Consider the following 27,875-nt stretch of genomic DNA (forward strand, 5'->3'; position numbering starts at 1 on the left):
TTTTGAGGTGACTCAGCATCATTCCAGGTATTATGGGACTTACAGCAAACTTATCGGCCTAAAACATTAATGCTTACACACTTACTAGTTCTAAATAAACCACGGATTATAATACAGTTGTCACCAACAGTATCTTCCCCTTAATATAGCAGGATGATCGATGTAATCTACTTAATAATTTTCGGTCAGTATTAAGCGTTCCTTAAAAGTTCCCTTCTGAAATTGGATCATCATTCCTAAAAGCCAACTTAAATACACAATGCACCTGAGAGCAAAGGGCTCAAAATATACACCATATATTCACAATAATCAAATATATATTGGATAGTACGTGAAACAGATATAAAGAGATTGAATGCACATCACCGCAGCTACACTACTGGCCATTAAAATTGCTACATCACGAAGATGACGTGCTACAGACGCGAAATTAAACCGACAGGAAGAAGATGCTGTGATATGCAAATGATTAGCTTTTCAGAGCATTCACACAAGGTTGGCGACGGTGGCGACACCTACAACGTGCTGACATGAGGAAAGTTTCCAATGATTTCTCATACACAAACAAAAGTTGACCGGCGTTGCCTGGTAAAACGTTGTTGTGATGCCTCGTGTAAGGAGGAGAAACGCGTACTATCACTTTGAATAAGGTCGGATTGTAGCCTATCGCGATTGCGGTTTATCGTATCGCGACATTGCTGCTCGCGTTGGTCGAGATCCAATGACTGTTAGCAGAATATGGAATCGGTGGGTTCAGGAGGGTAATACGGAACGCCGTGCTGGATCCACTGGATATCACTGGATATCACTAGCAGTCGAGATAACAGGCATCTTATCCGCATGACTGTAACGGATCGTGCAGCCACATCTCGATCCCTGAGTCAACAGATGGGGACGTTTGCAAGACGACAACCATCTGCACGAACAGTTCGACGACGTTTGCAGCAGCATGGACTATCAGCTCGGAGACCATGGCTGCGGTTACCCTTGACGCTGCATCACAGACAGGAGCGCCTGCGATGGTGTGCTCAAAGACGAATCTGGGTGCACGAATGGCGAAACGTTATTTTTTCGGATGAATCCTGGTTCTGCTTACTGCATCATGATGGTCGCATCCGTGTTTGGCGACATCGCGGTGAACGCACATTGGAAGCGTGTATTCCTCATCGCCATACTGGCGTATCACCCGGGGTGATGGTATGGGGTGCCATTGGTAACACGTCTCGGTCACCTCTTGTTCGCATTGACGGCACTTTGGACAGTGGACGTTACATTTCAGATGTGTTACGACCCGTGGCTCAACCCTTCATTCGATCCCTGCGAAACCCTACATTTCAGCAGGATAATGCACGACCGCATGTTGCAGGTCCTGTACGGGTGTTTCTGGATACAGAAAATGTTCGACTTCTGCCGTGGCCACCACATTCTCCAGATCTCGCACCAATTGAAAACGCCTGATCAATGGTGGCCGAGCAACTGGTTCGTCACAATACGCCAGTCACTACTCATGATGAACTGTGGTATCTTGTTGATGCTGCATGGGCACTATACCTGTACACGCCATCCAAGCTCTGTTTGACTCAATGTCCAGGCCTATCAAGGCCGTTATTACGGCCAGAGGTGGTTGTTCTGGGTACTGATTTCTCAGGATCTATGCACTCAATTTGCGTGAAAATGTAATCACATGTCAGTTCTAGTATAATATATTTGTCCAATGGATACCCGTTTATCATCTGCATATCTTCTTGGTGCAGCAATTTTAATGGCCAGTATTCTATAACTAGACTATAACTTGTCTTCATTTGTCTCTATAGATGAAACAGATGCAGTGTCACCAGTGTGATTCTTAGAGACGTCACCAAGCCTCATTTTATTACACACAAAATAGCCCAGTTGTCTTTAAGTTCTCCAAAATACAGTAGTATCCTCGATCATTTTCAACTACGTTTCTACTTAATGAATCACAACGGTTCCGCAGACAGATAAACTTAAGCTACAGAAGTCACATATCACGAGAGAGTGGACAAGTCATTTCCCTTTACGCTGCTAAACAACACCGAGAGACCTGCAGTCCACTAATGCCACAAGATTATTACCGTCGCTTTCTTTTGCGCATTGACTGGGCTTCCGGGGATATTCACATCTGCTGCGGGCAAATTATTAAAACGTTTTGAAAGGTAACTAAAAGAACATAATTTCTTGCATATTTTTAGTACCATATCCCACTGCCAAGCGTAATTAATAGCAAATATTGCAGCTTATTATTTTGATTCTCATAAATACACCCTCCTCCCCCTAAGTGCTTTGTAAAAATATATCTTCCAGATTCTGTGATAGAGAATGCGATTCATTTGCTTTAACATTGAAATATATCTGATACGCTGTGCTATCCTACACACCACCCATTGGAGGTTTTCGCTCTAACTCATGGCTCATTGTTCTGTCACAGGATCTGGCGTACTTGAGAACTCGGAGCTCATCGCCAATCTAAACGAAGACTTTGAAGGCGTGGTGGGTCCCAGTCTGCACCTGCCTACTGTGGAACAGCAGACAGAAGCCGCCTACAAGTTGAAGGGCTTTTACTTCGGAAACAACAATATTTCAGCCGATAATCCTGACCCTCTGGTCTATGTGAGCTGGTTATTGCTAACACTGCTTTCTAGTTATCTTAGTTGTCTATTAAATGTCAATACGCTCATTGTGATGTAAGGCTAGACTTCTGAGTATATAACTGCCGCATCACTATGGATGTGTTTCCAGTCAGACTGTCTAAGGGAAGGCTACATAATCAAAGAAAGTTTCATCATACATTTACAGAAAGCCAAAACGTTGTCGACAAACAAAAGCTCAATGAAACCAAACTGAACTGAAGCACTCCAATACGAAAATCACCGAGTGAAATCAAACGCCATATTCCTACTACCGATGTGTCGAACAACCATATGATGTTTTCATCTCACGTAAAGACAGCATATGTATCAGAATCATCTATAAAGTCACTCACTGAGATGCAAAATGACGCAGGTAAAGTCATGGAACACGTCCAAGTACCTACGTAGACTAGGAAAAAAGAAGTTGTATCCCCTCTAGGAGTAGGTGGGTTACCTCGCTGGAACATAGATTGTACCAAGCTATTACAATGAGGTTCGTTCTCTAAGGACGGTTATTTGCCTGATATGTCCGTGTGCGTAAACCAGAATCACTAATGACAGTCTGCTGTAGAATTATTGAACGAATTTTATGATCCCGCGTTACGATCTTCTGGAAGATCGATAATTTTTCTGTTCGGATATACCTGGATTCCACAAATAACCATCTTGCAAAACTGTGTTCGCTATTTTCGTCGGTGAAATCTGAAAGGCAATTAACAACGATGTTTGGAAGATATTGCATACGATTACACGCTGCCTTAGTGAATAAAATACTATCTTACGGAACACCTGAGCAGCTTAGTAACCGGTTACAGAAATTTCTGCCATACGGTAGTCAACACGTTGTTCTTAAAGGGGCACAACCGTCAGGTCTAAAAGTAACATCAGACGTAGACTAAGGGAGTGTTATGTGAACCTTAATTTTCACTTCATATATTTATATATACATATATTTCATTTGACGGACATGTTGAATTTCCGTGAGGCTGTGCGGTGAGGATATTGTAGTATAGAGGAGGGTTGCAAAACTAGTGCTTATAGGATTGCGGAAGGTAACAGTTAATCTTCAATAAAAGAAATTCATTGCACGCAGGCCAAAAGTGACAGCCGAATAAGAGAGACAATGTTCGCGGCGCAGTGCAGCATCTCGACGTGGCATGCCCTCAAGAAGTATTTGTAAGTCACCTGCAGACACATTGAACCAAGCTGCATCTTTAGCCGTCATGATAGCGGATGCCTTCCCGGTGCGAGATTTTGTACATCAACTGACCGCTCGACTCTTTCCCATAAAAGTTCGATGAGATTCATGTTGGCCTATCTGGGTAGCCATATCATTCGCTCGATTTTCCAGAATATTCTTCAAACCTATCTAGTACAACTGCAGCCTGGAGACAATTCCTTCGTTTTTTGGGAAGACGAAGTCCATGAATAGCTACAGGTGGTCTCCAACTAGAGCCAAACATAAACATTTCCAGCTAATGAACAGTTCAAAACCTCTGGCATGCCACAGGGGAGTGTTATTGAACCATTGTTTTTCACAATATATATAAATGACCCAGTCGAGAGTGTCGGAAGTTCCATGCCGCTTTTCGTGGATGATGCTGTAGTATACAGAGAAGTTGCAGCATTAGAAAATTGCGGCGAAATGCAGGAAGATCTGCGGCGGATAGGCACTTGGTGCAAGGAGTGGCAACTGACCCATAACATAGACAAATATAATGTATTGCGCATACATAGAAACAAGGATCCTTTATTGTATGATTATATGAAAGCGGAACAAACTCTGGTAGCGGTTACTTCTGTAAAATATCTGGGAGTATGCGTACGCAACGATTTGAAGTGGAATGATCATATAAAATTAACTGTTGGTAAGGCGGGTGCCAGGTTGAGATACATTGGGAGAGTCCTTAGAAAATGTTGTCCATCAACAAAGGAGGTGGCGTACAAAACACTCGTGCGACCTATACTTGAGTACTGCTCATCAGTGTGGGATCCGTACCAGGTCAGGTTGACAGAGGAAATAGAGAAAATCCAAATAAGAGCGGCGCGTTTCGTCACAGGATTATTTGGTAAGCGTGATAGCGTTACGGAGATGTTTAGTAAACTCAAGTGGCAGATTCTGCAAGAGAGGCGCTCTGCATCGCGGTGTAGCTTTCGAGAGGGTGAGTTTCTGGATGAGATATCGAATATATTGCTTCCCTCAACTTATAAATCTCGAGGAGATCACGAATGTAAAACTAGAGAGATTCGAGCACGCATGGAGGCTTTCCGGCAGTCGTTCTTCCCGCGAACCATACGCGACTGGAACAGGAAAGGGAGGTAATGACAGAGGCACGTTAAGTGCCCTCCGCCACACAGCGTTGGGTGGCTTGTAGAGTATGAATATAGATGTAGATTTAGTATGCTATTTACGACAAGAAAGTCGACGTGAGGGTCCTCACACAACGGGAAAGAAAACTTTCCATTCAACTTCGCATCATGACGAAATTCTTATCGCCCACTTGCTCAGCAAGTAATTACTCCGGATATTATTCTTCACTTTGATTGGTCGATCATGGCCATGGATTACTCATAGTACTTTCGAACCTTGATACTATTCGATCACATAGCACGGGGTATCATTGTCAACTTGGCTGTAAACATTGTGCACGAAAGTTTGAACGTTTCTCCAAGTAACAATGTCGACCATAGACCGCAGATAAATTACAAGTTCCAACTTGAGCCAAAGCTTTGAATTAAAGCATTGTCCTGATTCCCTACAAGGGATGGGAATTCCCTGTAAAAGATAGTGATCATTGAACTTCACTGCGTATTTTATAACAGAAAAATGAGAAAACAGATGTAATACTTTACTGCTAAATACCTCTTCATATTTTTATGTACTAAATATAGAGAGTGAATGTGCTCGCTGTTTCACATCAATTAATGTACTCTTGTGTTGCTTTTTCACATGCTTGCGATTTATTGTTTGATGTGCAGTTAGTACACCAATATAAATTTGATAGTGGCGCCGCCTAACAGCTTGTAGTTGGCACCGCGGCCAGTTGTTACCATGCTCAATCAGGCATTTAACACTTTAATATTCAGTACATTTGTTGACGAGATAAATGGCATCTTTTATTGCGTTTTCTTACTAGTTCCAACGTGTTATGTGCTAAATCTTTCGATCATAACCACACAATAGAAACACTAAAAATTCTAGACAGTATAGTTGAAGCAGCAAGTGAGAATCTATTCATTGAGACTAGGCACAGTAGAAGCACATTGATATACTCGTGTTGATAATAATTGGTGAAATGAGAAAATATAAAAACACAACAAATGACACTGATGGGAAGCGCAGAATGGCAAAGCAGTAATGGCTAGAGGTGAAATCCAAAGCTATTTATCAGTGAATAGCATGCATGACTAAGGCAGAGATAGGTACCACTAATAAGGTATAAAAGAGATCCTTTGAGAAAAGAGAAGGATACTATCAAGAGGTAGAAACCAAGTACCAGGCAAAGAAGGGAAGACCCAACATGTGGTAGGATGTATAAAATGGTTATACAAAAGAATTGAAGGCAATTTTTAGAAAATGACAGAAGTATACGTTGAGGGTGTAGGAAATATAGTATTGCGAAAAGAGTTTGAAATATCATTGAACGACTTAAGTCTAAACACTGTAGCTGGAGTTATAGGCATTCCCCTGGAATTACTGGTATTTAGCCAGAATATCCCAAGACAAAAGTTTTCCACCTATATTCAACATATATGAACCTGAAGAAATACCTTCACAATTCAAGAAGAGTGGAATAAATTCGATTCCAAAGAAGGTAGGAGCTAAAAGAGATAAATATTACCGAACTATTAGTTTAACAACGCATGGTAGCACAGTACAAGAATTATTTACAAAATAACCTAGAGGAAGGTCAGTATGGTTTCAAGAACAATACAGGAAAGCGTGAGGTAATGTAGACCCTACGCCTTATCTTAGAAGACAGACTTGGACGCTAAATACGAGTTGGTATTAATCTTAGAAGGTAGATTGAAGGAAGGTGTATATGCATTTACAGCATTTTCCTGCTTCGAGCATGATTCTGAGAGTGTTGACTGGAGTACACCCTTTGAAATTCTGAAAGTAGCAGCCGTAAGTTACAGAGAGGGAACGTTTATCTACAACTTTTACAGAAATCAGTCTACAGTCTTAAAAAATTGAAGGTCACCAGAACCAGCGTGTAACTGGAGCCGAATTCGGCTATAAATAGTGCCACGACACTAACCATACTTCACAGTTTGGTATTCAGAAAGCGAGTAGGTGTGTCACCATAGTTCGCACTATCTGAAGAATATTACTAGGTCTGTCGCCGAAATATAGTGCGTAAAAATGCATCAGTATCTCGGCTGAACATCAACACCATTAATCTACCACGTACAGAAAAAACTGTAGCTCTCACAGAGAGGACAAAGGATAGCAGTTGAACGATAATGATGGTGCCTTGAAAGGAGGAACATATATAAGATAAGTGGTAATGTGATGCAGTCGAATTAAATCAGAAGATGCAGAGCGAATTAGATTAGGAACTGGGGCACTTAGATAGCATATGAGTACTGCTGGTCGGGCAGCAAAATAATAGACAGGGACTGAAGCAGAGAGGATACAAATTGCATATCGGCAGTAGCTGGAAAATATTTCTGTAAAATAGAACATCCTCAAAATTCAGTATAAATTTAAGTGTCAGGACGTCTTTTCTGAAGAGTTTATCTTGAGTGCAGTTTTGTACAGACGTGAAACGTAGACTATTATGAGTAAAGTTTAGCCAAGAAGAGGGTGAGTTATACAGAAATTTTATGCTACAGGAGACTTCTAAAGACTAGATGAGTAGATATAACAAAATCTGAGAGGTAACGAATCGAATTGCTGTGGAAAAGATACATGTAGCACAACGTGAATAAAAGAAGGGACCGCTCGACAGAACACATCCTTAGGCCTAAAACAATAGTACTGGAAGGAATTATGTTTAGTGACAGCAATAGAGGGTGACCAAGGCTTGGCTACAATAGGCCTTTTTGAAAGGTTTGTAGGTTCCAGAATTTGTTCTGAGATGAAGAGACTTGCACAGAATAGACGAGCGTGGAGAACTGCATAAAACCGGTCTTCAAAGAAAAAGCACAGTTTAAAATTCGCACTTTTATAGAATCATACAAAACCCAGTCTTGGCAATTTATCTCGACTGGGGTGATCGTTATCAATGTATTAGTATTAGGTTCGTTTCTAGATGACGTATCATTTTTTATATCCATTTCTCAGGTATTCATCAGAATGAAAATATTGAAATGTTTAACTTTTGCTACTGGTGAGTTTTCTGAGTTGCATTTTCATGGTCCAAGAAATATTTATGTTGCTAAAGTTTCCTCCAGACCTGCGTTGGACATTTTATGAGGTACTCCTGCTTCCAACAATTCTTGCCGACTAACTCTTCGGACGTCGAAGAGCAACAAGAATAATGTAAAACAGGGGCATGTTGGATGTTTGCATGTTCTAACAAATTCTTGTCAAAAGTAAAATTAACCTTTCGAATTGTCGTCTGGAAATGGTGAATCTTACCTGTCGATTCTGTAGAGCTACTCTCTACGTATCAGTAAGTTTCCACGAGCAGGTCTGAGGATGTCCAAAGCAACTCTGGACGAAACATCACCAACAAATACTTTTTGTGGACCATAACAATACAATTAGGAATATTTTTCACTAGCTAAGAAAACCACCTGTGAAAGACTTCAGTGTATGATTTTTGACTTTACAGGACAGGTAATTGAGACAAACAGACTCAGGTCAACATTTTAGACTACTACTGGGAAGAACTGCGTTGATTAATAAAAGCAAAGTGACGCTAGACCCGTAATGATCCTTTGGTTTCAATCAGCAAATTCCATAAATATTTTTTCTCAAATTTATTTATCATCTTTTCTGTCCTGCTATGAAAAATATTCGCAGCTCATTCATCGTGATTATTTGTGTTTTTCGATGTGAAAATAAAAAGACTGTTTCATTGTCGCAGTTCAACGAAGACCTCTCCTTTTGCGACCCCAATGATGCCTTCATTAGAAAAGTCGTCGAGGTCTCCAACCTGACAGTCTATTATTATGTAGTGGACTACAGAGGAGACATCATGCTCACTAACCCATATGGTAAGTAAACGAATAGTAATGTTACCTGTAACTGCCTATTGTATTGATGATGTCGGTTTTTACTCCTAATACTGTTTAACACTGAAGATAGTTTTGCCAATCCTCTGTACACGTGGTCAAAAATATTTCGGGTTTGCAGCCGGTCGTCGTAAACTTCACGACGACAGGCTGCAAACCCGAAATCTTTTTGACCAGTTGATTCGCGGGGAAAATTTCAAATTTTACCTATGTACACGTTTCACTCACAGAAGACTACTATTCGTTCAAGTTGCCGTCTATGTATCGATTACAACAATCAACTCAAGGATGGTTTAAGAGATCATCTATGTATAAATGGACTAATAGTGTCGGCTGTTGACGGCTTTGCTCAGAACTTCTGCTTCTCCTGCCCCTCTCACTTCCTTCAGAAATCACATGGTTACTAATATCTTTGTTTAGCTGCACACCAAAATGTAAACAATGTTTCGCTGTCCTCCTCATATATAGTTCTCCGTTAGTTACGTTATTAGGTCTTAGTTACGTTATTAGTTTCCACAAGCTGGCAAGACACCTTAAACTTCCATACTCTCACGACTCTTTTATCACACTGAAATCTTAATTGGCTATCCTGGCTTGGATTTATAACACTGATGAACACAAGTGTTGGAACAGTTCTATTGAAGTGGACACAACTGATATAATTTCTCAACGTCTCCACTCAAATGAAGACTTGTGTGGCTAACGATGGGACATAAAATCCAATCTGCCATATCTACATTGTTGCCGGTGTTATCTATGTAAATAATAACATTGACAGGAATGCAATGGCGACTCAGGATTTAATTCAGCCATGAATACGATCATTGACATTGGATATATACGTCACAATACACCCAACCCTCCTGATAGCCCCTTTAATCACTCCTCTTCCCTCATCTCCTCCCTCCCCCCCCCCCCCAAATAGAGCACAATATTTGACCAAGCATTAAAACGAAGAAAACAATCAAAGCCTAGTATTACGAGGGCCATCAGTATGTAGCCACCACCTTGACCAAGTTCAGAAGTTTGCGAATGATGTGAATTTTTCGCCAAGTCCTCAATTATTCGATTCTTTATTAGAGATACGTAATAAACTGACAACGATGATGTAACTTAGAGCTTGTACTTGGCTAAAAATTCTTATGTCCAACAATGTTTATAACATTAAGCATGGTCTATAAATTTTATCTCATATGTGTGCACTCAGCGTCAGAATATATACTGGGGGTAACTCAGAGTATTTCCATAGCAAAAATGCAAATAAGCATCTAAAATTCTGCATTGTCAGAAAATTTCATCTCTCATGTGTGCACACACCACAAAAGACACGTAATTGGAGTAATTTATTACTATTACTATTAAGTAAACACTTAAAATTTCGCTTCCTCAGTAAATTTTACACACACACACACATACGAGCAAACACACACAAGCTTGCATACATCTGAGAAAGATATTATGCTCCCATTTCCAGACTTGCAATCAAGTGGGACGCTGGCTGAAGAGAAGGCCTTCTGCTTAAGTGCCTTGACCATTTCAGAATTAAGTAATACATATGTGTAAAGGCCCTTATAACTTAGTGAAAGAACAGCTCAGTATTCTCATACAAAAAATGTGCTAATGTATGGTACTTCACAGCGTTGACATCATGACATTTCACTGAACTGCAGTAATATTGTTGTTGTTGTTGTTGTTGTTGTGGCCTTCAGTCATGAGACTGGTTTGATGCAGCTCTCCAGGCTACTCTATCCTGTGCAAGCTTCTTCATCTCCCTGTACGTACTGCAGCCTACATCCTCCTGAATCTGTTTAGTGTATTCATCACTTGGTCTCCCTCTACGATTTTTACCCTCCACGCTGCCTTCTAATACTAAATTGATGATCCCTTGATGGCTCAGAACATGTCCTACCAACCGATCCTTTATTCAAGGTGTGCCACAAACTCCTCTTGTCCCCAATTCTATTCAATACCTCCTCATTAGTTATGTGATCTACCCATCTAATCTTCAGCATTCTTCTATAGGACCGCATTACGAAAGCTTCTATTCCCTTCTTGTCCGAACTATGTATCGTCCATGTCTCACTTCCATACGTGACTACACTCCATACAAATACTCTCAGAAACGACTTCCTGTCAAATCTATACTCAATGTTAACAAATTTCTCTTCTTCAGAAACGCTTTCCTTGCCATTGCCAGTCTACATTTTATATCCTCTCTACTTCGACCATCCTCAGTTATTTTGCTCCCCAAATAGCAAAACTCCTTTACTACTTTAAGTGTCTCATTTGCTAATCTGATTCCCTCAGCATCACCCGACATAATTCGACTACATTCCATGATCCTCGTTTTGCTTTTGTTGATGTTCATCTTGTATCCTCCTTTCAAGACACTGTCCATTCCGTTCAACTGCTCTTCCAAGTCCTTTGCTGTCTCTGACAGAATTACAATGTCATCAGCGAACCTCAACGTTTTCATTTCTTCTCCATGGACTTTAATACCTACTCCGAATTTTTCTTTTGTTTCCTTCACTGCTTGCTCAATATACAGATTGAATAACATCGGGGACAGGCTACAACCCTGTCTAACTCCCTTCCCAACCGCTGCTTCCCTTTCATGCTCCTCGACTCTTATAACTGCCATCTGGTTTCTGTACAAATTGTAAATAGCCTTTCGCTCCCTGTATTTTACCCCTGCCACCTTTAGAATTTGAAAGAGAGTATTCCAGTCAACATTGTCAAAAGCTTTCTCTAAGTCTACATATGCTAGAAATGTAGGTTTGCCTTTCCTTAATGTATTTTATAAGATAAGTCGTAGGGTCAGTATTCCCTCACGTGTTCCAACATTTCTGCGGAATCCAAACTGATCTTCGCCGAGGTCGGCTTCTACCAATATTTCCATTCGTCTGTAAAGAATTCGCGTTAGTATTTTGCAGCTGTGACTTATTAAACTGATAGTTCGGTAATTTTAACATCTGTCCACATCTGCTTTCTTTGAGATTGGAATAATTATATTCTTCTTGAAGTTTGAGGGTATTTCGCCTGTCTCATACATCTTGCTCACCAGATAATAGAGTTTCGTCAGGAATGGCTCACCCAAGGCTGTCAGTAGTTCTAATGGAATGTTGTCTACTCCCGAGGCCTTGTTTCGAATCAGGTCTTACAGTGATCTGTCAAACTCTTCATGCAGTATCATATCTCCCATTTCATCTGCATCCTCTTCCATTTTCATAATATTGCCCTCAAGTTCCTCGCCCTTCTATAGACCCTGTACATACCCCTTCCACTTTTCTGCTTTCCCTTATTTGCTTAGAACTGGGTTATCCATCTGAGCTCTTGATATTCAAGTGGTTCTCTTTTCTCCAAAGGTCTCATTAATTTTCCTGTAGGCAGTATCTATCTTACCTCTAGTGAGATAAGCCCCAACATCCTTACATTTGTCCTCTAGCCATGCCTGCTTAGCCATTTTGCACGTCCTGTCGTTCTAATTTTTGAGACGTTTGTGTTCCTTTTTGCCTGCTTCATTTTTATATTTTCTCCTTTCATCAATTAAATTCAATATTTCTTCTGTCACCCAAGGTTTGCTACTAGCCCTCGTCTTTTTACCTACTTGATCCACTCCTGCCTTCACTACTTCATCCCCCAAAACTACACATTCTTCGTCTACTGTATTCTTTCCCCCATTCTTGTCAATTGTTCCATTATGCTCTCCCTGAAACTCTGTACAACCTCTGGTTTAGTCAGTTTATCCAGGTCCTATCTCCTTAAATTCCCACCTTTTTGCAGTTGCTTCAGTTTTAATCTACAGTTCATACCCAATAGATTGTGGTCAAAGTCCATATCTGCCTCTGGAAATGTCTTTCAATTTAAAACCTAATTCTTAAATCTCTGCCTTACCATTATATAATCTATCTGAAACCTGTCAGTATCTCCAGGCTTCTTCCATGTATACAACTTTCTTTTATGATTCTTGAGCCAAGTGTGAGCCATGATTAAGTTATGCTCTCATTATATAATCTATCTGAAACCTGTCAGTATCTCCAGGCTTCTTCCATGAATACAACTTTCTTTTATGATTCTTGAGCCAAGTGTGAGCTATGATTTTAAGTTATGCTCTGTGCAAAATTCTACTATTCGGCTTCCGCTTTCATTTCTTACCCCCAATCCATATTCACCTACTACGTTACCTTCTCTTCCTCTTCTCGCTATCGAATTCCAGTCACCCATGACTATTAAGTTTTCGTCTCCCTTCACTATCCGAATAATTTCTTTTAACTTATCATACATTTCATCAATTCCTTCGTAAATTTGCAGAGATAGTTGGCGTATAAACTTGTACTACTGTAGTAGGCGTGGGCTTCGTGTCTATCTTGGCCACAATAATGCGTTCGCTATGCTGTTTGTAGTAGCTTAACCGCACTGCTATTTCTTTATTCATTATTAAACCTACTCCAGCATTACCCCTATTTGATTTTGTATTTATAACCCTGTATTCACCTGACCAAAAGTCTTGTTCCTCCTGCCACCGAACTTCGCTAATTCTCACTATATCTAACTTTAACCTATCCATTTCCCTTTTTAAATTTTCTAACCTACCTGTCCGATTAAGGGATCTGACAATTCACAGTTCGATCCGTAGATTGCCAGTTTTCTTAATCCTGATAAGGACGTCCTCTTAGGTAGTCCCCAACCCCGAGATCCGAATGGTGGACTGTTTTACCTCCGAAATATTTTACCCAAGAGGACGCCGTCATCATTTAACAGTACAGTAAAGCTGCATGCCCTCGGGAGAAATTACGGATGTAGTTTCCACTTGCTTTCAGCCGTTCGCAGTAGCAGCACAGCAAGGCCGTTTTGGATAGTGTTACAAGGCCAGATCCGTCAATCATCCAGACTGTTTCCCCCGTAACTACTGAAAACGCTGCTGCCCCTCTCCAGGTACCACACGTTTGTCTGGCCTCTCAGCAGATACCCCTCCGTTGTGGTTGCACCTACGGTGCGGCTATCTATATCGCTGGGGTACGCAAGCCTCCTCACCAACTGCAAGGTCTATGGTTCTTTGGGGGACTGCAGTAATAAACATTCATATTGGTAATCACGAGGGTTGCTTTGCATTCAGAGTCAGTTCATGACAGCAGGGATCAATGCTATGTTACTAACTTTATCTTGCGCTACAAAAATGATTATTGTCATTTACTGATAACGCTGACCTGTGCAATCACACAGCGGTGACTACATGATGCTCTGACACACATCACCATGTTATAGAAAAGCTATTGCAAATTGCTCGTGATACGACAAAATTGTAGCAAAGTGTCCTATGGTCAGCAAATTTTCTCAAATTTGTCACATATTACAGCAAAATGTTAACAAACTGCCCCACTTTACAGCAAAATTGTAACCAACTGTTCAATTTTGAAGAAACATTTAATGAAATGCCCCAGATGACAGCAAAATAGTAATAAAATGCCTAATGGTAGATCAAAATCGTAAGAAATTATCCACATTTACAGTAACATTTTATCATATTGCCTCATTTTACAACAAAATTTTAGCAAATTGCCACATGGATCAACAGCTTACAGTAAACTGTTACAAACTGCCCCACGTTACAGCAAAATTGTTACAAATTAAGCTATACACTAACATTGTTACACAAAATTGTGCCACATCGCGTCCCATACATCGCTGTTATTTATTTGGTTACGTATAAATACTGTCAAATGGGTTGATGATGACCAAGATTGGAGTTTAATCTTAAACATTTCTGATATCAATGAAATTAACGTAGTGGTTTTTCTTTCAGAGCATGGGTAACAAAATTTTGGGTCTTTGTTACCCATTGCTCTAACATGTTGCTTCAGTCCGCTTCACATCGCTTGGGATTTGAATTTTACCGATTGTATTTTATATGATAATTATGGATTCTTTGCGACTACAGGGAGGCTTTAATTGTTCTGAAACTTTATCAGTAATTGAAAAATAAATATAGAGTAATAATTATATTTGAAAACTGGTTGGTTATAATTAATGTTCTGCTACTCACGGATGTGCAGTGTGTGCCGTAATTATCGTATGACAGCCAAACTTTGTAGATATGCTAATGTATTAATGTTGAACTGATTAACACTGGAAAACAAATTAGTTCCAATTTTGGCCACCAGATGTAAATCTGGCGTTGTGTACTGTTTCTATGACGGTGTGACATCCATGCTATCATCTGACAAGCCATAACGTGAGTGAAGAGTATGGCCATCTAGAAGATATACTTTGCTCCATTAGAGACTCTGTTTCATTTAAATGGCAGCAATTAGAGTGCTGCATTGAGAGAGTATCGCCAACTGAAAGTTCTGAACAAAGCCCCAATGCCATTAAATGGTTTAAAGGAGACGATAATAAATTTGAAAACGTGGTTGAGATTAGTGTGGCACCTGGAAGAGGAACGCATCCGGTCCTGCTCTAAGTTACTGAAGAGGTGCTGCTGTGACTAGCCATGCAGCACAAGCAGTGTCACGAGCCTTGTCCACCCCATAGTCAACAGCACAGAAGGTTTTGCTGTCTATTTTACACTGTTACCCATACAAGATCAAGAAGATGCAGCAACAGAAACGTCACAGTTTGCAACAATGTTCTGAATTTTCTCTTCAGGTTCTGCCATGAATCGAAGTTCATGACATGTGGCTGAGCAATATTCTATGCAGTACCAAGGCGCATTTTATACTATTCGGAGTAGTGAACACACAGAATTGCCAGTTCTGGGTACTGTTGCGTGTGAAGCACCGTTGTCGTATGGTACTGTGTTGGTATGGATTCACAACCATCTTTATTCTCACTCTGTTCTTCTTTGAAGAGTATACGTCAGACGGTCTGACAAGAGAGCTATGATGTGAGCATGTTACCGAGGCCTCCTCTTCTTGCATGAGATTCCTGATTTGGAAGACAGCAACTGTATGGAAGCCACTATTATTACATGAGACGTAGATAACCTCATGTAACTTCCCCCCTCTGCTTAATGTAACCTTCTATGAACATTTATCTCCAGATATTTTCCAGATACATGGCACAATCTCAATCCATGCAATTTTTGGCTTTTCACATATCTAGAAGAATGCATCAACATGTTGTTCAGATTTGACAGGAACTGCTGGAGCAAGTGTTAATAATCTAATTTTACAGAAGTAGCTTTAGTCAACATCTCTGGTGCTCATACTGAACAAGTTGTGTAAATGTCAGTTAATAGTAAAGTCAACATTATGCCTTTTCTCTTGTTTTCATTTTTCTGTTCATGTTCCATTCCTAGTCCATCATAATATGCAAATATTGCTCTACGTGTTTCTTGCATTCACTGCAATAGATCTGCACCTGGTGGCCACAACTGGAACTGTTTTTTCAGTGCAAGTCGTTTTTGTAGTAACACATTAGAACATCTACCAAACTTTACTGTCAAATGATATTTAAAGCCAAAAGAGGACATCTGGTTCTAGCAGCACTCTAATTATAGTCATCTGGTACTAATTTTAGAGTATCACACAAATAAAGTTTAAGCACTAATTTGCTTTATGTAATTCCAAAGAATCAAACACAAAAAATTTCGCTGCACTTTGAACGCCGGCGTGTCACCTTATAAATAAAGAAATCCCTCTTCTTCTTCCTTATTATAAACACTTTTTAACGCACTATTCATTCCGTTTAACTGTTCTTCCAAGTTCTTCGCTGTCTCTAACAGAATTACTATGTCACTCGCAAACATCAAAGCGTTTGTTTCTTCTCTTTGAACATTAATTGCTTCCGTAAAGATGTCTTTGGTTCTCCTTGCTGCTTGCTCAATGTACAGTCTGGATAACATCGAGGATAGGCTAAACCCTTGTCTCACTCATTTCTCAAATACTACTTCCCTTTCATCTCTTTCGATTCTTACACTTGCAGTATGGTTTCTATGCCGCACGGTTGGGTGCGCCATGTCACGGATTTCGCAACCACTCCCGCCAGACGTTCGAGTCCTCCCTCGGGCATGGTTGTGTGTGTTGTCCTCAGCATAGGTTAGTTTAAGTAGTCTGTAAGTCTAGGGATCGATACTCTCAGCAGTTTAGTCCCCTAGGAATTCACACACATGGTTTCTGTATAAGGTGCAAATAACCTTTCTGTCCCTATATTTTATCCCTGCTGCCTTTAAAATTTCAAAGACTGTAGTCCAGTCCACATAGTCAAAACTGTTCCCTAAATCCACAAATGCTATAAACTTAGGTTTGACTTTCGTTAACCTTTCTTCAACTACAAATGAATATCGGCCGTTTCTACATTTCTCCGGATCCCAAACTCATCTTCTCTCAGGTCAGCCTCTACCAATTTTTCCATTTTGCAATAAATAACTGTATCAACATTTTGCAACCGTGAATTACAGATAGATAGTATTCACACCTGTCAGCACCTGTCTTCTTGGAATTATATTATTCATCCAAAGGTCCAAGGACATTTCCCCTGTCTCACATACTTTGCACATAAGGTAAAATAATTCTGTCATGGATGGCTCTCCCAAGAATTTTATTAATTCTAAGGAAATGTTTCAGTTGCCATGTTTCCTCTTTGCTATTTCAGTGTTGTAGTAATACCACAACTCGCAGGAGATCTGTTCAGACATCAGGTACTAGAGAGAGCTGTAGAGAGCAAAAACTGTAGAGGAAGACAGACACTGGAATACATCCAGCAAAACATTCAGGACGTAGGTTGTAAGTGCTACTCTGAGATGAAAGGAATTGGTATGGGAGAGGAATTCGTGGTGGGTCGCATCAAACCAGTCAGAAGACTGATGATGACTCGAAGAAAAAATCGTAACACCCGCATCAACTTTATGTACTTCTCTTCCGTTTTCATAATTCTGGTTACACGTTATATCCCTTGCAGGGCCTCTCTATACAAGGTGAGTCACATCAGATGTAAACACCCATTATATTTTGTGAACGGTTGCACATACCGAAATTCAGTTTTTGGCAAGTGTTAGAGCTTCGACGGACACTTATGTTTTTGCTCGAACAGTCCACGGGTATACTGCCGGTTCATAGTGTCCAACGGGCTGGTGTCGATAGGTGTGAAAATAACCGAACTGACAGTTTAATGAGTCATGGGTGCAAAATACTAACACGAATTCTTCACAGACGAATGGAAAACCTGGCAGAAGCCGACCTCGGGAAAGATCAGCTTGGATTCCGTAGAAATGTTGGAACACGTGAGCCAATACTGGCCCTACGACGTATCTTAGGAGATTGATTAAGGAAAGGCAAACCTACGCTATTACCATATGTGGACTTAGAGAAAGCTTTTGACAATGTTGACTGGAATACTCTCTTTCCAATTCTGAAGGTGGAAGGGGTAAAATACAGGGAGCGAAAGGCTATTTACAATTTATACAGAAACTATATGGCAGTTATAAGAGTCGAGGGGCATGAAATGGCAGCAGTGGTTGAGGAGGGAGTGCGACAGGGTTGTGGCCTATCCCCGATGTTATTCAGTCTGTATATTGAGCAAGCAGTAAAGGAAACAAAAGAAAAATTCGGAGTAGGTATTAAAATCTATGGAGAAGAATTAAAAAGTTTGAGGTTCGCAGATGACGTTGTAATTCTGTCAGAGACAGCAAAGGACTTGGAAGAGCAATTGATCTGAATGGACAGTGTCTTGACAGGAGGATATAAGATGAACATCAACAAAAGCAAAACGAGTATAATGAAAGAATTTAGTCGGATGATGCTGACGGAATTAGATTTCGAAACGAGACAGTTAAATTAGTACATGAGTTTTGCTATTTTGGAAGCAAATTAACTGATGATAGTCGAAGTAGAGAGGATAAAATGTAGACTGGCTATGGCAAGTAAAGCGTTTCTGAAGAAGAGAAATTTGCTTACATCGAGTATAAAGTGAAACGTGGACGGTAAATAGTTTAGACAAGAAGAGAATTGAAGCCTTCGAAATGTTGTGCTACAGAAGAATGATGAAGATTAGATGGGTAGATCACGTAAGTAATGAGGAGGTACTGAATAGAATTCAGGAGAAGAGGAAATTGCGATACAACCTGACTGAAAGAAGGGACCAAGTCGACAACGCCAAGATCTAAACCATAATAAAACTCAGAATCCATTAAAATTCGACATAAAAACAGAAGAAGATGTATTCATTAACAATTAATTCATGTTCACTGACACTGCAACGCTGTGAACAAGCTATCTGTAGTAATTTTTAAGAACTGAAAATCGTACAAGTCTTTATCGCAAAAAAAAATTTACTGTGTTTACTAGTTTCAGTTAAATATCTTCAGATGTAGGATATATAATTACACTTTAGAATATGGCAACGTACAACAGCTTACAGGAATCAAAATTACAGATGCAAAATACAAATCTGTACATAAAATCGTAGAAAAGTTCTAAAGTATACAAAAAGTAATTACAGGTTACATTCGATAAAACATCCTTTATTAGTGCAACTGCCCCAACGGCTTAACACACAGTTAAAATATTTTTTTTAGAAATGACGATATCCATACAGAACATATAGGTAAAATAGCTTTACATCGTTTGTAGCCAGTCAAGTAGAACGAAGGTGCTATGACTGAAAAACGGACATTACCATGAGGAAATGATAGTGGGTCAGAGAAACCATATTTACATAAATGAAAACGATCCACTAGAATGAATATGTATGTAAATGGTATCGTCTTACGAAAGGCGTTGAGTGACACAGCTTCCCAGTATTTGCGTTGTCTCACAACAGTGATCATCACAGGTATCTTTTTACAGTGTGGTGTATGAGAATAGTATTGCAGTCGATGACCATTACAACGACCAAGAAACACAATATTTTAAATACACATTGCGTAAACATGTGTGGCCAGTACTGCAGTGAAGGGCTGACGGCCACTAAGATTGATAAGGTGCCTGAGGCCACGATCGATAGATGTCGCTAGCAGTCGACTATGTAACGTATGTAAAATATTAACATTCTAATCAAACTTAAAGGAAATACAGAAAGTAAACGTATTTATAAGTAAATAATTAACATCAGTAAAGTTCATCTTATAACTGAACGAACAGGGCTTTAACGGGTAAAAACATGACATGACAATAAGAGCCTACTGAAATATAAGCGAAGGGATCCAATTTTCACGTAAAATTCTATCAAACTGGAAATTTACAAAGGTTTGTCGGCCTTAGCCGATATCTCACTATTTTTAAGAAAGTAAACTACAAATCTTCATAACAAACTGAAGCACAAGAAAGATCGTTTACATACAACATTATATACCATAACTGAGGTCTAACTAACGGTAAACGATTTTCATCATAATGGCGGTAGTAAGAAATAAGAGATTAGTCAATTATTAAAAAGGATATATATACGGAATTTGATATAGTTCAATATTTATTGTTGCAACAGTGCGTATGGAGTATAAGAAATTACCACATCAATAGCTTCAATAACATCAATAGTATCAATAGCACAAGCGGTTATGAGGTACTGGGTATCGATTCGTGCTGAAACAAGGATGGAAATGCAGGCGCTGACTCCAGATAATAGCACAGATAACGAACACTGTCCTGGAATGCGTTATGTCACACCTACGCGACCTGTTCACGTAGTTCTGCAAGAGTTATTCGAAGGACAGACTCATGAGTCTCACCTTATTCCACACGTTCTCGACTGGCGACAGGTCTGGTGAATCTTGCTGTCTAGGGAAGCTTCAGCGCATTGGAAAGCGTCAGCACGTCTTTCAGAGCACATTGTGTTTCGAGAACCGTCAATGGGAGAGCATTATTCTGTGGAAACAACACCTGTTGCAAGAACAATAGAAAAACCTCTGAGGTGTGGGGTTAATCTGTTATTCTGCGCAATGGATTAATCTGAGATGTACCCTTTACCCTGTGGCTCCTGCAAGATGCAATTTCCATCCCCACACTACTACAGAAGTCAGACAGACGCTCCTAACGTTCTAAAGAGAGAGCCCTGAAAAACTTTCCGCAATAAATATCTTCTGGACTCGTCCGCTATAAGGAAATGACACAAAAATTCACAAAATTTCTTACGTAACTAGTGGGATACTTGGGTACTGGAGTAGTGCTAATTAGTGTAAGAAAAACATGAAACTAACGAAAGTTATTATTTATTTTGCAAAAAGTCTGAGAAATCACAATAGCACTTTTACTTATGAATTGAAAAAGTTATATCCTGGTTCTTTTCTGAATGTGAAGTTACCTCTCAAGGATAGGATTTGCTAATCAAATTTCTGTACAAAGTTTAAGATGGTTGTTGACTTGGCAGAGTGGCTGAGAGGCGCGCCTACTCAACTTGAATAATTATCCTTTAGAATGTTGCTAGGCATGGTTGAGGCTGTCGTGTGTGAAATGCAGTGAAGTGTACTGTTGTGGAGGAAATATGGAGCTCGCAATAGCTGTAGCGCACAATACCATAAGCTGCTATGACTGTTGTCTGCGCCACTCGCTGCTGACAAATAAGATAACTCTCGTTCTATCTGGATTGACCTTCGCCAATCACTCTCCCTATGCCTTGATGAAGTCAAGGATTCCTATTCACCCCTGGTCTAACTATTGGCGTGGTACACTGGTCAGATAACCAGTCTGCCGCGATGCCACTCAAAAATTTGCTTTCAGACGTTTAACTATAACTCTGTCCATTCACACCGCACAATAAGTGTGTTGGCCAACACAGTGAACAACACTTAATTGCAACGACTCAATATAGAGTAGCACTTCGATTCGCTCTCGACAGAGGTGCTCTCCCAGTAAAGTACTGAGGAGAGACTTGTTCCTCACTCCAAGAGCGACAACGGAACGGCGCCTCTCCACGCCAGACGTGAAGGGGTATATCTTTCGGTCTCTTCCATTATTCCTTCAGCTCAAGGCGTCAGAAATATCGTCTACCAATCAGCATTGCTCTTCTAAAACGGGAGAATGACGTTTCGTTTAAGGCGACCAATCCGGAACCCTGTAGCATTGGCGTTTGGCGTTTGCTGTCTCCCTGTGAAAACCTCTGAAACTGCGTGCTATGTGTAAAGAATGCGTAGGCTGGCCGCTCCAACACAATGTAGCGGAATTTGCTTTTAAACTGAACATGGGATTGTTCCTCCCTTTCACTCGGGCCCACGCTGTCTGCTACACAGGCGGTCACCAGCCAACATAGGCTGGGTCGTCCTCTGAAGGAACCGGCGTCCCGTTGTGCGGTCTCTCTCCCGAACTAAAAGCTACTGTGACTGTCGTGTCTGGAATGTATGTGTGTATGCCAGCCTCGAGTATTTCAACCACGGTGATCTTATTTGTTAATTACATATCGATTACATGAATTCATACAACACTGACTTTATCTTATCGAGTTTGGGCTCGAATAAAGAGTCTTGATGTGTGGAATATGATTGTGAGGGCGGATTACGTAAGCAATGAAGGTCAGGAGACCACAACGTCTTACAAACCTTCTAACAACTTCTGCACATACCGAATGCTGGTTAGCATCCCCTCCAGAAACTCTAAAGCTGGCGAGAGTTTTAGCTTATGGTACCCCAGACCATAAGACCTGAGATGGGGACTGTGTGTCTTTGACAGGGCTCAGGTGGTCTGTGGTATACGCGTGCAGACTGAATCTACTTTCACTTATGAAGACTACGGCACGCCATTCCATTTTATAAGTTGTCCTCTGACGGCACCAGTCGAACCATGCATGTCGATGCTGCGGCGTGAATGTGAGACAGGCTACAGGTGTGCGTGCCTGTAGCCCCACTGCTAATATCCAGTTTGCAATGATAAGTATTGACATGTGTGGGCTCAAAAGCTGTCTTATGTATGTTGCAACTGCCGTCTGTGCTGCGTGGACGTCCAGAACTTCACCTGTGGGTATGAGAATGTTCACGTGACCACTGGTACTAGCATAGTTGCACCACTGATGCAACTCTTCCAACTTGCATGACAGTTCTCCAAAAGGACCACTCCTCCATTCTGAACACCACAGTCTGACTTCTTTCAAACTTGCTCAGGTGGCATGGTTAGTTGTCCGCTTCACAAGTTTGCACCACACTGAGCCCAGGGCTAGTAGATTTCGTATTACCCTACGTCCAGCCACTGCAATGTACTTTTCTGCAATCAGCATCACAGAGTGGGGCGGCGGGTGGAATAATTGTTAATGTTCCTATCATTTATTTAATGCTGTTGTTTGCTGATCTCAACACTGGCTCTCTAACTACAATATTAGCAACCAGAAAGTGATTAGCAAATCGTCAGCCTGTAATTGGAATTCCTAGTGCCCACTTCATCTGAGAAATACGTTTATAGCTACAGCTTATAGCTCTGAGGAATTAGGAGATTGTCTGGGATTCATAATCAAAAACCATTCTCTCTAAAATGTTCAATACATTCTGAAACTCACAGACCAAAAAGAATCCACACAATCCAACTACCAGAGCAGTTCAGAGCCTAATGCACTGATGCAACTATAACTGTCCAAATTAAATGTTTAAGTGAATGCTCGCCATAATTTGATGATAATGTTCTTCAAACGCCACGCTAAATAATGGTAGAATGTCTGTCCTGCGGGGGCACGTGAAAATACGACATACACAAACTAAAGATAGATCATTAACATCATCCCAGAATTAACACTTCACTCGAAAATGATTTCATGGTTACGCGTATCCTGAGTAACTTATTACTGCGTCCGAGGCTGTTTATATCAACGACACCGACGCGACGCGACTCCCCGGCACAGGTGGTGCGCTAATCAGCGTCAGGAAAGAACTGGGGCCTTTCGTTTTTCTCACGCAGCGTTCTTACATATAAAGCCGCGGTGCGGATGGCTAAGGGAATGCCTGATCAAATCTGCTCTCCCGACTAGCTGCTGGGCTAGTAATGCACAACTTAAAGTTATTGAATAAATCATTGCTTCCTTTGCTGATGACCAATGAAGCTTTCAATTTAATTCTGCAATCAGCGCACAAGTTAGCAATCATAATAAAATTCTGACGTCGCTAAGTCAAATATTTTGGGCGAGAGAATTAATTTAATTACACTAAACGCAGTAGACGAGCTCTGAACTTGCTCTTTGGAGATATGCTATAGCTATAGTTTTATAGTTATTCTGTTGAAACTTGTCACATTTTTATGATTATAGCGGATTTCCATTCTACTTAAATTTAAAGATCCTAGTTTTATTTATTCGCCTACCTAATTTATCTTGTTTCATTAATTTCTAAGACGAAAACCAGAAAATCATGAATTTCAACTAAAATTTTAATTTGTGAGATCCATAATACTGTTTCTACTAAATTATTATGCAAAAGGAATCTAAATGTAAATTTTTAAGTTTCTAGCTCTTTTCTGTTGCACCAATGATTTTTACATAAAAACATCCAAATTTCGAAAATGGTTAAAGTTATTGAACTGATATCCAACACATATTGATTTAGTATTACTCCTGACATGCTAGAAACGTTTCAGGTTGTGTACTTCATTTTAAAGTATTGCCCAATATTTATGACGTCAGCACTAGTTACAGCGGACTAGGCTGGCACACAATGGAAAGACTGATGTGAATTTTATAAGGCGTGAGTAGGCTGCTTTCCTAAATCACCCTCTACTAAATTTTTTTGAATGTAAAGGAAAAAAAAGTAATTACAAAAAGGGAAGCAAGAGTACAGCTTAACTCCCTATGAAAAATTAGAATTGAAATGTAAACATATTGAAATATTAAAAGAAAAATTATTACCTAATTCACTTATTTAAATTGCTGGGATGTTCACTGCCTCTTAAGCAACATTATCACTCAAAATTTAAGCAAAAATCAATGAAACACTTTGGCGTACATATTACCTTAGACAGACAAACACATAAAAATATGTAAAATTATGAGAATCTTAAATTCATTAAATTGTCTGTAAATACTTTTTTACATACACAAATTCAAAGAAAATAACACAGTTATTCATGATACATAAATAGATAATTATATCTTAGCAGTCTTTTCTAAAGCTGAAAGAAAATTTCATAAATCATGACAATTTCATTTTTAGACACGTGGTTATAGCCACTTTGGCTGGCGTTCTACACTTCCATTCACAAGGGTAGAGGAGGGGAAGTTGCTATGGTGTGCGTCCTTCACGTTCACTCTAAATTACATGGGGAAAGGGGAGAGGTCACTTTGAGTTGTGTCCAAGTCACTCCACACTTTCATGCAGCTACCAGGCTGCCATTTTCTAGTTTGTCCTGTAGAACAAACAAAAAGAATGCCTCAGACTCTGTTCACTTAATATCTAAGGTTGTGTCACAATGAAATGGGGATATATACATTTTATCTTTCAGTATGTTACTGGAACAAAGTTAACAGAACTTTTTCAATTTTACTCTCATGGTTACTTAACTGTCATAAAATCGGTAAAAAAATTGCTCATAACGCCGTTAGTCACATACTAGAGAAAATTTATGTTCAAAGCATACAATCATGAATGCTATTTAATCTCAATTTATTATTTCTAGGCCAGAACACTGAACCTATGCTCGGTAATTTCTTGATACATTTGTATTTTATTTACTTAGCTGACTCATCTTCGATTACCTTATTCTTAGAGATAGTATGAGTATATTTGATTAGCAGTTGTCTTCTCAGCCTCTTTGTACATGTGAGTAACTTGTGGTAATAGTACAGTTCTGAGTGTTCAAAACACACTACGTTTAGTTGACTACTAAATCCAATTATTGGTCTTCTGCTGCTGTGTCAGTTCCACATCTGCATTTATGTACTTACTTAGTTTGCTAGTGTATGAAGTTAAGTAATACTCACTCCATTAAAATTTAAACCATAGGATAGCACATTTATTTCATATCTATAGTGTATTGCAGCTGATCAGTTTGCTCACGTGGCAATCCATTTCCACTCGATCGGACGCTGAAACCACAGGTAATCTCTCTCGACCTACCACTAAAGTGCATTAAGTAATTATGGACGAGCGTAATGCTAAATTCCTTAAACCTATAGGACACCATGAGCTGCTCTGTCTCATCTAACATAAGGGTACCTATGGTCGCATTCACGCCTCCAGCTCATAACCTCAATACACTTAGGTGTGTCACCGCACACCCAACACCAAAATAATGGCCAGCTCCAACCTTATAAATACTTCAGGGACGTGTCCTTCACGTCTCAACCACAAATTCTACTCAGTTCTATTACACTGCTATTCTTTGCTACACAAGGTGAGTTCATTTCACAACTTACCTGTCTATTTTTCATAACACTAAGCACTCTCTCTTACTATTTATTAGTTAGCTCTAATGCATACACTAGGTCTCATTGCCACTTCAGATCCTGCTTATAAACGAACTTGTATATCTTTTTTAATATTATTGTGGGAACATTTCCAATAAAACAACACTTTGTACTTACCATATTACCAGGGTTGTATACTTACTTGTCACTCAAATACATTTGTATCTTAATTACATCATACTTCTCTGTTGTTTATGTCACTGTTAGGTTTGTCACATTAGGTATTTTCTTCACTAATCGGTGCATAGAATGGTTACAGAACTCATGGCTTGCTAGCCATGACGGAAAATTTTTTGTATTGCAAAGAAGGAGTCGAAATTTTGGTGGATAGGAAAGATGAAGACAGAGTGAGACCTGAAAAGGGAAAGGAGATCTCACCCAGCTGAGACTGCACAGCTGCCACACTGTGTAGAGGTTACAGAACAACCTCCTCCCTACAGAATTCATTAGCTTAATGCTGCCTTGATAGTCATAGTATTTGAGAGTAAGAGCCGAAATTTTGGTGGATAGGAAACATGAAGAATGAGTGAGACCTGAAAAGGAAACAAGATCTCACACAGCTGGGACTGCACAGTTACCATACTGTGTAGAGGTTACAGAACAACCTCCTCCCTACAGAATTCATTCACTACCCATGAACGTCTTTAGGTCGATCACGTTCCTGAGACCGAATAGCTTTTTACTCTTAGGGTACTCAAGCCTATATGCATTGGTATGTGGTTTTCCTATGATCCTGAAAGGTCCTTGGTATACGAACATGAATTTCTTTGTTTCTGCATTTATTTTCTTTGATTTTTCCTTGGTTTTGACAAGGACTAACTCACCTATTTCAAAACTGGTGGGTATAGCTTTTGCGTCATGACGCTTCTTTCTTTCTAATGTTCTTTTCCTTATATTTGCCCTAGCCCTTAACTTCTCGTCTGTGGATATTTGCGTTAGAATACGGAATTCTACAATATCTGCAATCACATTGTGCGGTTCTTGGCCAAACATCAATTCGCAAGGCGCAAAACCAGTTGCATCATGCCTTAAGTTGTTAATTACATTCTCAAAATACTTCATGTGCTCTGCCCAACTTGAGTGTTTCCGAGCACAATAAGTCCAGAAAAGCCTATTCAATTCTCTCATAATACGTTCACTCGTATTTCCTTGGGGGAAATACGCAGATAATTTCAGATGTTTCACTCCGGCTTTATCCAGACATTCTTTAAATATATCAGAAGTAAATTGAGGCCCATTGTCTGACAGCAAATTCTTCGGAACGCCAACGTTCACGAAGAAATCTTTTTCCAACTTTTCTACCAACGTTTTTGCATTTGCTCTTCTAATTGGGTATAGCTTAACATATTTACTAAATCTATCCACAACAACAAAAACATGGGTTTACCCACCTCTGGAAGCAGGAAGAGGGGCAAACAAATCACAAGCCAGTAATTCTAGGGTTTCAGTTGGCTCTACTGAAAGCATATCCCCTTGTATTCTGGTGTTAGCAGCACGGACTTTCTGGCACACTACACAAGATGCTAGACGCTTGACAACACGGTGGTACATGTTGTCAAATACAACCTTCTCTTTTAATTCGGCAATGCACTTCTTTGCACCGTAGTGCCCATACCTCAGGTGTAATTAGTCGATTAGTAAGTCTACATGTTGTGAGGGAAAGCACAGCTTCCACTCTGAAACTCCTACATTTTTCCATCTAAACAGAATACCTTTATGCAGACAATAGTA

The 27,875-nt window shown here is 39.9% G+C and overlaps 1 protein-coding gene across 1 annotated transcript in view; it reads left to right on the forward strand.

The window, feature by feature from the left end:
• Positions 1-27,875, forward strand: part of LOC126474521 (cholinesterase-like) — a 78,037-nt gene that overhangs the window by 34,665 nt on the left and 15,497 nt on the right. Inside the window, exons 7-8 of the mRNA XM_050101993.1 lie at positions 2,450-2,631; positions 8,690-8,819. Coding sequence (XP_049957950.1) covers positions 2,450-2,631; positions 8,690-8,819 — 312 coding nt within the window. The remainder of the gene's footprint in view (positions 1-2,449; positions 2,632-8,689; positions 8,820-27,875) is intronic.

This window comes from Schistocerca serialis, chromosome 4 (assembly GCF_023864345.2).
Source record: "Schistocerca serialis cubense isolate TAMUIC-IGC-003099 chromosome 4, iqSchSeri2.2, whole genome shotgun sequence".
In the NCBI taxonomy this organism is placed as follows: domain Eukaryota; kingdom Metazoa; phylum Arthropoda; class Insecta; order Orthoptera; family Acrididae; genus Schistocerca; species Schistocerca serialis.